At 54.6% G+C, this 13875-nt stretch overlaps 1 protein-coding gene across 3 annotated transcripts in view; it reads right to left on the minus strand.

Annotated features, from left to right (window-relative positions):
- Window positions 1-13875, minus strand: part of Smad3 (SMAD family member 3) — a 120149-nt gene that overhangs the window by 6562 nt on the left and 99712 nt on the right. For all 3 annotated transcript variants that reach the window (XM_006971435.4, XM_076576484.1, XM_076576485.1), the window contains 3 exons: window positions 11852-11902; window positions 2295-2507; window positions 1389-1526 (listed from right to left, as the gene is read on the minus strand). In XM_006971435.4, the coding sequence (XP_006971497.1) occupies window positions 1389-1526; window positions 2295-2507; window positions 11852-11902 (402 nt within the window). The remainder of the gene's footprint in view (window positions 1-1388; window positions 1527-2294; window positions 2508-11851; window positions 11903-13875) is intronic.

Consider the following 13875-nt stretch of genomic DNA (forward strand, 5'->3'; position numbering starts at 1 on the left):
TGGGGCTGAGGAAGAGAGCTGGGTCACATGGTGACCTCTCAGTTCACGCTCTGGCCAAGGTGACATCAACAACAGTGTACCTAAGTCAACTAAAGACAGGCACAAATAACACCGAAAATAAACTTTGTGTGAAGTACTACTACCCCAGTGTCAGGAGAGCGTGACACAGAAAATAAAGGCCAAAATCCATGCCCAGGAAGCAGAGAACCAGCAGAGACCCTATCTGCTGTGTGACTCTGCTCTACCTCTCCCTGTGGCCCTGTCTCCTTTAAGGAGCAGGGAGCTGGGCTTGCTCATCCCGGTCCTGACCATCTCAATGCTGACAGGACACTACCAGAGAGCAGGGAAGGGAGCAGGCTGGGAATGCTCCAGGGGAGGTGGGTTGAACAAAGCAGAGTCCACATCCACTTCCAGGGCTACAGCCCCCCAGCTGAGCCAACAGACTGAACACCAGGCTCGACAGCCAGCCTTGCGTGGCTCAGTCCCACCGTGCCGCCTTCCAGCTCTGGGACTTGGAGAGGTGGCTCCCTCTGAATTCTCTCCCCAGCCTTTCTTAGAGCCACAGGGGGTTGCTAGAGAGGAAGAGGGAGCTCAGAGATGTGAATGTGCTTTGTAAAGGAAACCACAGCAGCTGCCAAAGCAGAACTCCACTCCTGGCTGAAATCTGCGTTCTTTGGTTCACCCTGCCCACCGCCCACTAGTGCTATGTGAGGAGCACAGAGCTTTGGCTTTCTGCCTTAGAGGGGTCCAGCCTGAGATATCCTCATAAAACCCTCAGCTCCCCAGAATAAAGCCCAAACTTTCTCACTTCATCCAAGGTCCAGGCCCAGGATGCCTTTGAAACCTCTCCCTGACTTTTGCATGGTACCTCCAGCCAGTGTGCCACCCTGCATGTCTTCTATACCCTGTAACAGTGCCCTTCTTGTCACTCCACCATCTCCTGGCACTGCAGGTCTCCTCCAGGATGCCCTCCCTGATCATCCCACAGGTAGATGCCCTTTCTCCCTATCAGCTGCTTGCCGGGACCTTGGAGGCGTCACACTCCTCTGTGTTCATCTTGAACACTGCAGGTCTGTGTAGCTGTGAGCACAGGATACCCCTGGCCACCTCCTCATCCTGCTCTGCTTCCTATCACAGACCCCGAATACTCTCATGTTTGGAAGAATGAGTGAAGGAAAGGCGCCACCACGCACCCATGGGTGAGGGAGGGTACCCTGGGTTAGAGACTCGTTCGACGGTACCTCTGTTCTCGTGAGCTTCAGTGGCACAAGAGGATAGACAGGTACAGAGCGTCAACAATGCAAACACCAGTATGGAGGAAAGGCAAGAAAGTCTTCCCAGGCATGCCTCAGGGGCCATGGCCCCAGGGCAGGACTTGAGGGGCTCACCTGGGGGGATCTTGCAGACCGTGGCAGGGTGCCAGCCATAGCGCTGGTTGCAGTTGGGTGACTGAACAAAGATAGCACTGTCACTGAGGCACTCGGCGAAGACCTCCCCTCCAATGTAGTAGAGCCGCACGCCTCTCCCTAGGGAAGTCAGGAGACCCTGGGTCAGAGACCAACCCACAGGGCAACAGGCTAGCCAGGGAGGGGCACCGGGGAGGGGCAAGTGGCCACTCCAAACGAGAGGAGGCCAGAGCCCAGCCCGGGCCAAGCGGGAGAATGGTGGGCAGCTCGGCGCAGTTGAAAGAGTTGACACAGGAGGGAGCCTGTACCCAGCCCCCGGCCTGAGCTCCTGGCTGGAGGAGAGCAGCGGTCATAACCTACCTTAGCGGCGACTGCGACAGTGCCTGGTGAAGGACAGCTGCTGCCAGCCCACTGCCCCAGTTCCCCCTCCCCACACAAGGCACAGAAGCCCCTTGGTGAAGCCAGGGTGCTACTGGGGCATCAGCCCTCTCTGGCCCCTTGCCAAAGGGACCTCCCTTCACAAGGTTTCCTAGTGCAACCCTTGCTTTCCCTTCACCTAAATCTACTCCAGATGGACAAAAATTAATTTTCAATTGGCCCGGCACTCCAGCGGTTATGTAAACATTGGGCTCTGCCCAGTGGGGATGTCCCCTTGTGCCTAGGAGAGACCCAGAGTGCAAGAAAATAGCTCGACTTGAAGACCAAAGTCATGTGGGAAGGACCAGGTGACGTATCGACACACTGCCTGTCCAGACCCCTACTTCTGCCCTACCCCACACTCCCACCTTCCTCTCTCTCATCTGGGTTACAGCACCTGGTGCTGGGGGGGGGGGGTTGTCTCAGTGCCCCTGGGGGAGGCTGCAGTGGGTGTTGGGGGGGGTCCATTACCAATGTGCCGCCTCGTAAGCTCCACAGCTGCATTCCGATTGACATTAGACAGCAGGCCCAGGCAGAAGCGCTCGGAGTTGGAGGGATCAGTGAAGCCATCCACTGTCATGGATGGCTGTGAGGCATGGAATGTCTCCCCAACTCGCTGGTTCAGCTCGTAGTAGGAGATGGAGCACCAGAAGGCTGGCTCACAGTAGGTCACTGGCTGTAGGTCTGCAGAGAGAGGAAACATGCCAGGTCAGTGGGCACCCATGGGAGCTCTGAAAGGACCCCCCCCCCCCCCCAGTTTCCATTGCACAAGCCCTTCAGGGTTCCAGGGAGTGAGATCCTCAGAGTCTGAGGGAGACCCTGCCAACCTCTAAGAGAAGCAACACTTGAGTCCATTTCTTTTGGGCCCACACATACCCTGCTCCCTAGGGTCTAGCCTTCCTGTGAACAGAAGTAGCCTTCAGAGAGAGGCTAGCCCAAACATGAAATGGGTCAGGACCAGCTAGCACCATGACCAGCACTATGAGTAGCCCTAAGTACGTTCTGGATGTGGCATGGGGCCATACCATCTACAAAGTCACCCCCCAGCCTCTTCTGAGATCCTCAAAGGAGCCCACGTCAATCTCTGCCTCCCAAAGGGCTTTTATTTGGGTGCCATTTGGCCTGAGGCGCAGCAATCTGTTCATCTGTCATGACATGGCCACAGTGGCCTGGTAAGTTCAGCAGTACCTCATGTGTGAACATGCAGACCAGGAATCAGGACAGGACTGACCATGTACCTCACAACAGAAACCATGGCCCATCTTTACGTAGTTGCCAGCTGTAGGGACAATGGGACACAAAGCAACCCTGAGGTTTTCTGTGGTTGTACCACCGTGACTAGGAGCTCCTCAGGGCAGACTAGCCACATGAGGGCCAACTCTCTCCCAGGACAGCTGGGAACTGCTTGAAAAGGAGTTCTCTCACATGGCCCAGCCTTCCACTTCCATGTGCTGGAGTTAAACTCCATGTGGAGTTAAAACAGGCCTGCCCTAACCTGCGCACCTCTACAGCATCCCCTTGGATGCAGCATCCCCTGAGCAGGCTGGGTTCTGGTATCCCCTCCCTACACCTAGCACCACCTCCAGATGCCCCTCCCCATTGGAGCTGGCCTGCTGGCCTTGGGGAGGAGCTTCAAGCCCACCTCCCGCTCACTGTCACCACCCATCTCAGACCTACACTCTCACCCTGGAGTACTCTCAAGTATCGTGCAGCCTCCTGGTGATTTGGTGTATCTGTGTGGCTGGTGGCTGATGGCTGGTATCTGTAAGTGTCCCGACTATCCAACTTGACTATGAGGTCCCAGAGCCCCCTCTCCTTCCATGCATGGGGCTCTGATAAGGGAACAGGGATGGCTCAGCACTGGCCTGAGAATCCTGTTTGCTGTCCACCAGACCACTCTTAGAGACACTCAGTATCTCTTGAGTGTCCGAGGCAAAGAGGGCAGCAGATGCTGTATTACCCACAGGGAAGGGCCTAGGTGGCCCCTGGTGACACTGTGGCCCCAATCTCTTGTAGTCCAAGCAAATGGCCCTTGTAAGAGTAAAGGAGGAACATAGCCCCCATCCTTACACAGTACATACTGCCAGAGCCAGCCCCAGGGTCCGGACACCCTAAGCTAGGGCAAATGACTGCTTGGGAGAAGGGGGTTCCAGATATTATGGGATGGACAAATGCATCCTCAGCTTCCACCCACTGGAGACTAGTAGAATATATCTACCTCATCCTCCCAAGTACTGACAATAAAAATCATTCCTAGACACTGCCAGATGTGTTCCAGGGATTGGAAGTACTCCCCACTGGAGGCCATTGCCGTTTATGTCGAACCAGATCACAGAGTAATTCATTCATGCTCCCTGTGTCAACCTCTACATCGCCCCTGCCCATGTGTGGCATCCTCTAGGCCACTGGCGCTATCGGTGGATGCCCTGGGCTAGCCCCAGTAAGATGTGGGCCTGCAGTGAGCAGGATATGGTACCAACAGGGATGATAACCTTGACTATGAACATGGGAACACCCTGACCCTGTCTTGACCTTCCAGATGCAGAAAGGCAAAGCTCCCTTCCCTCCTCCTCACAGTTGAGCAAGAGGCCAAGGGGACGGAGGCAGAGGATGAAAGCTACTGTGCACGGAAGGGAAATCAGGGGACAGGAGCAGCTGTGGCCTGTGCCCCTGGCTCCTGAGCTTGGACTGAGCACATCAGCCACGTCCGGTCCTGGCTTGGCTCCCTGCTTCCACATTCCAATGAGATAAGCTAGATTCTAAACAATTTGGCCACTAGAATGTGAGCTATGCTGCCTTGGACAATTTGTTTAAAAAAAAAAAAAAAAAAAAAGCCCAGTGCTAGTCAAGGTTTAAAATGGTCAGGTGACCCATCGGTGCTGCCAGCTGCTACTGCCCAGGTACAGCCTCTACCTACCTCGAAGTGTGTCCCTGGGGACATGGCCTTCTACTCTGGTCTGTTTCCTTATCTGTGTCAAGACTGGTTCTAGAAGATAGCTAAAGCTGGGCATCTTGGTCACCGAGTTTCTGCCGTGTTTCAACCTAAAGGGGCAGCTTTGGCTGATGTGGGTCACCCCTGGCTTCCTCAGTAACGTGTATAACAAAGTCCTCACCCTAAATTTCAAAGTCCTGTCGAGCATTTCGTGGGCCTAACCCAGGCACAGGAGAGTTAGTGTTAAGGTTCCCAGGAACACCGACACCACCAACCCCCGAAAAGGCTAGCACACCACCCAAGGTGTCTGTCAGACCTGGAAAAGCAGTGTTCTGGGGAAGGGTGAGCTTCCCTGGGAGGGGTAGGCGGCTTTTCAGGCAGATCTGTACCCTCCCCCAAACACCTCTGTGACACCGCCCCCCCCCAGGCACCCTGGGCAGCACAGTAGGGAACCGGACTCCGATGGACATGCCATGGGGACTCACAGCAGCTCTGTCATGGCACCAGGGAATAACTCAAAGGCTGCCACTTCGAAGGGTACCCGTCCTCTCTGGCTCAGAAACAGGACTGACTAGGGTAGCCCACTCCATGGCTTTTAATTCTCCGCAAGTCTGTGCCTTTGGGTTTCCTCTCTCCTCCCTCCCTCCCTCCCTCCCTCCCCACTATCAGCCCTGGCTCTTCCTTCAGGCACTTTAGCTGCAGCAGGTGCAGAACAAAAAGTATAGTTACTGTTTCTTCCTGCAGTGGTGGCCCTCCACCCCCACCCCATACCCAAATCTTTCCCAGCAAAAGTCAGAGCACTGGAGAGAAAAGAGCGATCGCTGGTGTAAGTGTGTGATCGCAGCTGGTGTAAAGTGTGTGATCGCAGCTGGTGTAAAGTGTGTGATCGCGGCTGGTGTAAGTGTGCGATCGCTGGTGTAAGTGTGTGATCGCGGCTGGTGTAAGTGTGTGATCGCGGCTGGTGTAAGTGTGTGATCGCGGCTGGTGTAAGTGTGTGATCACCACTGCTGACAGCACCCGGCTGAACTCTGAGCTTCCTAGAAGATCAAACAAAAGGGAACACAGTTGTTAGGGTTCGGACCTGAGATGTACCCCACAGGCTCATGCAATTGAATACCTGGTCCCTAGCTGGTGGCGCTGTTTGAAGAGGTTATGAAACCTTTGTCACACAGGGCCAAGCTGGCAGAGGTAAGGCCCTGAGGGTTACAGCCTGCCCTGAGTTCTGGTTCCATGCTCTGCTTCCGGATCTACCAAGGTTTGAACAAACTGTGCTCCAAGATCCAGCCAACGTGGGCTTAGCTGCTCCCAGCCACCACGCCATTCCCCCTGAGTGAGCACATCCCAGGTTCCAGAGTTTCCCAACAAGTGCAGAAGGAGTTTACATAGGGCCCTGAAGACCTGCAGTTCAAAAGCCCCTCTGGCAGCAAGACCGCAGGAGATTGGCTGATAACCCACGGATGATGCCCCAAGGAACACGGGTTTGCTCAGCCAGACCACGGCTTCCACACACCTGGGATCTTAGAAAAGACCTTGCCTCCACACAGCCCAGCTCCCACCAGCCTGCCCAATCCCTGCTAATCTCTTCCCAGAGCAGAGGTGTTGGAGACACGAAACCTCCACACTAGCCATCAGGGCCCCCACCTCCACGCATGGTGTCAGCCAGGTTTCTCAACTGGCATGGGGCACTCAATTCTCCGCTGGCCCCTGGCCAGCCTAACGCATTGGCTGGCTTCAGTTCTGAGCCCCGTTCCAAGCTGGCACAGGATCTCTGTTTTGTTTAAGGAAAAGAAAACAGAATAAAACCCAGAAGGCGACACTCGGATTAAGGGGTGCCTATTAAAAACATGTGCAAAAGATTCCAGTCAGCAGAAGCAGAGCAGGGGAGAGGGTACGTCAACTTTCTCCCAAACGGAGGCAGGCGATGGGCAAAGGTCTGCGTAGTGGGTACCACAGGACTTGAGGTCAAAGCAGAGGTGGCCTGGCTAGTCTGGGCCCTCCCCACGTGGAGGATGACTCTGCCTCCGTCTTGAAGAGTCCACCCTCCAACTCCACTGCCCTTGTGGCCATCTCTGTCTTAGTTTGCTTTCACTGGAGTGCCCTTCCCCATCTGTATGACCCTGACCTGCAAGGCCCAGTACAGGTGACATGAGACTTCCCTTCATGCAAAGTAATTCATGCCCAGCCACCTGGGCACCTTCTCCTGCTAGAAGGGTTGGCGCTCTGTGGCCCCAGCACCTGGGTCCTAACTCCAGCCTGCCTGAGGTTGAGGCAGAGAACTAGGACGTACAGGGAAGGCGTGTAAACTGCTCTGACCTCCGACCAGTTTACCGAATTAGGAAAACAGCGGAGAGCTGAAAACCAGACCCCTGTGGCAGCTGACTCCTGCCATCAAGTTACTCGTGTGTGTGTGTGTGTGTGTGTGTGTGTGTGTGTGTGTGTGTGTGTTGCTTGTGCTCAGGACAACCTCAGGTGTCAGTCTCCACCTTCCACCTTGCTTGAGACAGGGTCTCCTGCTCAGCCGGTCCCTTTGCTTCCAGGGAGTCTCCTCTCCGGTCCCTGCCTCCCATCTTTGCTGTAGGAGCGCGGGGATCACAGACACATGCTACCACATCCAGCATTATGTGGGTTCTTGGGGTCTGAACTTACGGCCTCAGGCTTGCCCAGCTGTACGTAGTAAGCCACTAACCTAAGCCCCTGCCTGTGTTTTCCTAAGCCTGCCGAAAGCTGCAGCTACAGACGACCTTTAAAAAGTACCCTGCCTGGCAGCATGGACTCAGCTGGCTTCTCTTCATTCTGGGGGGTGGGGGTGTATGAGGGGGGATTGCTCCCGCCACCCAGCCCCGTCCTATCCCGGCAGAGGAAGCCTCGCCCTGCCATAGGCACCGCAGGAAGCCATGACCACAATAGGCTCCTGCTCTCTGCTGCCCCAGGGTTCTTACAAGGACCTCAGTTTCCTCAGCCCAGGCACACCCTTCATGTGTCACCGTGAAGCAGGGAACAACTTACTCACCAGAGGGACTCCACTGTCACCTTCCCTAACCTGCCGCTTCCTTTGCCTGTTTTCCTCAATCTTCCTGACTTAGACACTTAGGAAATTTCAGGTGACCCACCCAGCATGATGTGTCGGGGCAGAAACAGGCCCGGCTCACACCCTCCCCGCTCTGCAAAACAAAGGGCCCAGGGGTTCCCCAGGGCGAGCCTCCCAGCACCATGCCCCGCTGGCGCTCAGTCATGCCTTTGGGTCTGTCACTCAGGTCACTGAACTGCTGATTTAGAGAAGTGGCTTCACTGTGGCAGGAAGCTGTCCCCAGACCTGAGCTGGGGCCTCAGTGGGGAAGAAAATGAAAGGCATAACCGGATGCTGTACACTTTCTCTTTGCATAATAATTTCATAACGAGATCTTTAAAAGACATACCTGTACTCTTGAGATAGCCCCATCTTTCTCTAGAAAGCACTGTGCTGGCTAGAGTTACGTCAGCTTGACACAAGCTATAGTCATCCGAGAGAAGAGAGCCTCAACTGAGAAAATGTCTCCATACGATCAGGCTGTGAGCAAGCCTGGAGAGCATTTTCTTCATTAGTGATTGATAGGGGAAGGCCCAGCCCTTTGTGGGTGGGGCCATCATTGAGCTGGTGGTCCATGGCTAAGCAAGCCATGAGGAGCAAACCAAGTAAGCAACACTTTGCCAAGGCCTCTGCATCAGCTCCTGCCTCTAGGGTCCTGCCCTGTTTGGGTTCCTGTCCTGTCTTCCCCAAATGATGGACTATGATGTGGAGGTGTAAGCAGAATAAACCCTTTTTTCCCCAACTTGCCTTTTGGTCATGGTGTTTCATCACAGCAACAGCAACCCTAACTGAGACAAGCACTCTTCGGCGTTCTTATCTCCACCCTGCAGTTTGGGGAACCTAGTCACCAAGCACAAAGGCTGTTGCTGTTTGCTACCTCAACATCCCCCTTCTGCTTGCCCTTCAGCCCACGGCTGCTCTCTCCTGCACCACACACGCCTCTGCCTGCTCTGGGAAGGCTGTCTCAAACTCCGGGTGGCACCCCTCAGCTCTTCTAACGTCTCCTCTGCTGTCACTGACCTTCACAGCCTCTATCTTCTGGCCACTGCGCCCTTGACCCTATCCTCCACCTGGCTTCAGGCCTTTGCCTTCTGTCCCCAGGGTCCCCTCCTGCCTGTGTCTCTGGCTCCCTCCTGAGCCAGGCCCCTCTCTCTACCCAATCCACCCACTCCCGTGCCAGCCACGCCTTCAACGGTCGTTCTTGAATGGACTTGCTGGAATGGTCAGTGGGTAAGGGAGAGAGGTGCCAGCAGCCATCTCTGTGGGAAGAACTGGAGATGGACAGGACTCTTTGTCATAGGCTTCTTGCTGTGCTGCCCACCCTAGGACTTGGGGGAGGGGGGCTGGGGGGCGGGGGGGGGGGGCGGCCCTCACATAGGCACTGTGTGCTCTGTAACAATGCCCTGGACCAACAGTAAACATGAAACAACAGTTGCAGTTCTGTGCCTTGGGTCCCAGCCTCCCTGGCATCCCAGGGGAGGTTTCAAGGCACAGCAACCTCTGCCAATTCTGTCTAGGCCCGTCACACCTCATCACAGCCGGCCTCCTTACGGCCCCAGTCCTGTGCACACAGGCCCACAGCCACAACTTGAAATGCTCTTTCCTATCTCTCTAGCACGTTCCCCCTGCTTCCCTCAGGATGGCCACCAGCTACTTGGGTTTCTTTCTGGTTTTCCTCCAGTAACTGCTCATCAAATTTATACTCTATCTAGTGGCCAGATCACCTCTAGGACGCTGCCATCAGGACTCACCGTAGCCCTCCAGCACACCAGAAACCTCCGGCTGGGGGGACTGGAGTGAGATGGCATTCAGGACTCAGCCACACCTTGCCCCTGCCCTTCCTGCCAGCTGAGGACCACACTGCTGGCTTCCTGGGAGCACACCTGCCCTTCTATCTGCCATGTTCCTCATCTCCTCCTACCTCCCGACGTCCACCTGGCCTTCAGGGTCCCACTTAACACGTTTGCTGAGTCTGGCCAGCCCACTGCATATGGCTTCCTCTTGGGCATACACAGCCCATCCTCTATGCCTGCTCCCTCAGAGCCACAGGTCAATACAGATGTGATCAGATTATGAAGGTCTAAGTATTCTTCCCAGCATGGCTCTAGACCGGTGGTTCTCACCCTGTGGGTCTCAATCCCTTGGGGGCGGGCGGGGAATGTCAAACGACCTTTTCACAGGGATCACCTAAGACCATCGGGTAAACAAAAATATTTACATTATGATTCACAACAGTAGCAAAATTATAAAGTAGCAACAAAAAATACCTTTATGGTTAGGGGTCACCACAACATGAGGAACTGTGGTACAGGGTCACAGCATTAGAAATGTTGATAACTACGTGCTCTAGACCCGGGCATCTATACACGATACGGATTGAGGAAGCCAAAATCCAAAGCCTGTTTCTCTGTCTGACGGCCGTGAGGCTGAGAGGATACAGGCTCTCCTGACCCGTGACATGAAAAGTTACCACGCTTCTGCCCATGGTTACAATGAAGACCGGCCCTCAGAGTACCCTGAAGAGGCCCCAGGAGACACTCACCCTGTCACCCTGCTCTTCGCTCATCTCCTCCCAGCCGTCAGCCCAGGGCTAAGGTTTGAACACGTGAGGGATCCTAAGTCAGAAAAGTCTGGCCCAAGGCTGCTGCCCCCTTCAGACTGGCCTGTGACCTTGACGGCTTTCACAGTGGCACCTGCCTGGACACAGCAGGGTGAAGTGGCCCCGAAAATAAATCTAAAGCAGCTCACTCCCAAAGCTGGAAGCTCAGAATCGGCCTTTAATGGCTTCGAGCCTCAGTCTGTTTTCAAGAACTCGGTCCCTGCGCTATCGGGAATATGACCTTCCCTCAGCCAAGCCCCTCCGTGTTATGCTACAAAATTTAAGCTGTATCTCAATGTCATGTTTGGCTCCTCCCACATGCCGGCACATTTCAAAGGCTCTTCACACATTTCCCAATATTCCAAATGATGAGTTTTATCCGATACTCTCTGCCAAGGTCTTCAAACAAGTGGGCACAACAGCCTGTCCTATGTACTGTGTTCCCAAGTGTTTCACCATGATCAACGGCTCTCGCCGAGCCACGAAGCAAGTGCCAGCCTTAACCCCACCCCCACCCCAATGAACCCAAACTTCAGACCAGAATATCAAAAGCTACCTTTGATTTAAAAAAAAAACAAAAAACAAAAACACACGGACATCTCATCTGTTTTGAGCCCTTCTGCCATTTCTAGCCCCAAGGACTCCTGCAAAGCCTCCCTCTCCCACGCTGGTGGGATGCTGCCAGGCTGGTAGGGTGACCCTCAGAACGCTGACCTGCAGACCAACAGCTGAATGTTGTTATGGGAACAGTGGGGTCAGCTGATAGAAACATCTTGAGATAATACAGTGATAACCAAGACATCTAAATGGAGAAACACACTGTCAGAGTAACAGATGCAGAGAACGGGAAAGGCAGACGGGCCATGGTTTCTGTGGTACAGCACACGTGTACACGCCGCCCCACAAACACCAGACAGACCGTGATAAAACAGCTGCACGCTGGGCAGTGTGATCGTGGGCACGCTGCTCTCTCCCCAAATTCCTTATATGTTGCTGCTTTAATAACAAGTAATTATGAGATGATATACTCAGCTGCAATCCCAGCGTGTGTCTGAAACAAGCTTCTGGGAGCCGGGGGCTGAGTCTGGGCAGCTGCCTGTGGCTTTGCCCTAAGCCACACACATGTGTTTGGCTGACGGAGGCTCCTGTCTCCTAGGCCTGAGGTCTGGGAGATTTCGTTCACTCACGTCTGAACACTGCCCAGGGGAAACACGAACCCCAGCAAAGACTGTCTTTCCTGACGCCACTGATCTCAGGTTTCCCTGTTCTGAGGTGACCCCAGGTTCACCGTAACCAGAAACCCACGGGTCACACTGGGCTGGTGGCGAAGGAGGGGGCAGGGCTCCCCTCCACTGTCCCTTCCCAGTGAGGCCATCAGCTGAGCAAGAGCCAGGAGTGGGGTGGTCCCCACCTTACCGATGAATACTCACCCAAGTTATTGTGTGCTGGGGACATCGGATTCGGGGATAGGTTTGGAGAGCCTGCAAGGTGAGACACAGTTTAAGGTATTGTTGGAGTCCTCTACAATCGAGACAGGATCACTCACCATGCCATAAGGAAGCCCTGGACCACGCCTTGAGTGCCAGGAGTAGCCCAGCCTTGGCCTGGCTTCATGAACTCCCCCACTCCTCATCTAGGCATGTCGCCCTATCTGTGGGATGGATGGATGGAGCAGCTAGCCTTAGAGGGCCCCTCCAGCACCTTATGAACCCAAGCAAGGCTCCAGCACAGGCCATGGCAGGCTCAGCTAGGCCAGCTCACACACCTGCCCTCAGGAGGGGCTGATTATTCCTGAGGGAATAAAAGGATAAGGAGACATATTCCCGTACTGCACAGCCCTGTGCTGTGGAGAGGGGACCTCCCTCCCTCCCTCCCTCCCTCCCTCCCTCCCTCCCTCCCTCCCTCCCTCCGTCACTGCCCAACTCACAGTCTAGCTCTAAGGTACCTGGAGTCTCAGGAAACTCACAGAAATCCTGCGACTCAGCAACCAGCTTGATGCTTTGTGCAAGGCAGGAGACGGCATGGGAAGTCTAATTCTACCTAATCCATACTCTGATCTTCTATCTACCCCTGGCTACCAAGAAAAATCGTGCGCGTGTATACACACACACACACACACACACCAGTCTTCAAAGAAAGCCAGTGGCTGCCTTTCCCGAGGCCCCCATCCTGCCCTCCTTTGTTCCCATGTGCTTTGGAGTGCGGTTATTTATTTATGAATGTCTTGCAGTCTGGCCCCGCCCCCTGACATCCACCAGACCTTGAGGCTGAGCCCTGAAGCTGCCTTGAGCTGCCCTGGGGGCTCTTTCATTTCACCCCAAGAGAGCCCTGAACTCTGAGAGGGTGAAGGCTGGGTCACAGGCTTCCCCTTCTCCCCTGTGGCAGTACCTGACCCAGTGGAGAAAAGGAACAATTCTGGAGGCCACAAAAGGACTTGGACAGCTTGCTACATATCAGCCATGACTTTGGCTGTGGTTTTGCTAAAAATATATGACATTACTGGGCCTTAATTTCTCCCCTGGTATGAAGTAGGGAATAATGATCAATTGACCTATATAAATGAAATAAGATGGTTACATTTAAAAAAAAAAAAGTTAATGCCAGGATTGGCCTACAGGAAACCTTCAACAATCGTTTCCTATTTTGTGGAAGCCCAAACCAGGAAGGTCTAAGGTTATCCTGAAAGAGCACGTGCTGCCAAGGAAGACCTGAGGCTGCCTTGGGTGACCATCAGACCAGAGACACCTCCCCACCTCACCTGGTAGGTAGGGAAGGCAAGCCCATTAGCAACTGGACTAGGAGCCCAAATGGGCTACTTGGAGGAAAACCAAAGAACAAAGAGAGACCTTCACCCATCCATGCCTAGGTCGGCTGGGTACACAAACCCTGGCCCCACAGAGCTCTGCAGGGAGAGAGAGATACAGGAGAGACACAGTATAACGGGTGGGAAAGAAAATGAAGGGAGCGAGCAGGCTGGAGCCAGTGAAAGCACACATGCCTGGACCTCCCCACAGCCAGGACACTCTGATTATGCTTGTTCAAAACAGTCATTCCACACACAGGGGGTGGGGGGGACGAGCTCCACAGCTGGAGGGAGGCTGCCTAGCTGGCTCACTTCCCATGCCAGCACTCCGCAGCTGCAAGGGTGCAGCGGCCACTTGGCACTGAGCACAGGAAGGTCTTCCGTGCACTCCAGCTGGGTCCATGCTGCCAGCCACATGCCTGGATGGGTGTGTTTTGGGGGTGTGCTTGACCTAAATGCACAACACACACACACCCCCGTGACTGTGTTTCCACTGCACATGGGATCCCTTTCCACCCTTCTGTGGGTTGTGTAACCTCTCGCGGTCTGTGCGTGAGGCAGCCCGCCATCGTGGGAATGGAACATCTGCTGGGCCCCTTTCTCCCTCCCCACCCTCCACACAATGCGGAACAGGTCCCGTGTGGCAGCCGG

The sequence above is a fragment of the Peromyscus maniculatus genome, chromosome 7, assembly GCF_049852395.1.
Source record: "Peromyscus maniculatus bairdii isolate BWxNUB_F1_BW_parent chromosome 7, HU_Pman_BW_mat_3.1, whole genome shotgun sequence".
Classification (NCBI taxonomy): Eukaryota; Metazoa; Chordata; class Mammalia; order Rodentia; family Cricetidae; genus Peromyscus; species Peromyscus maniculatus.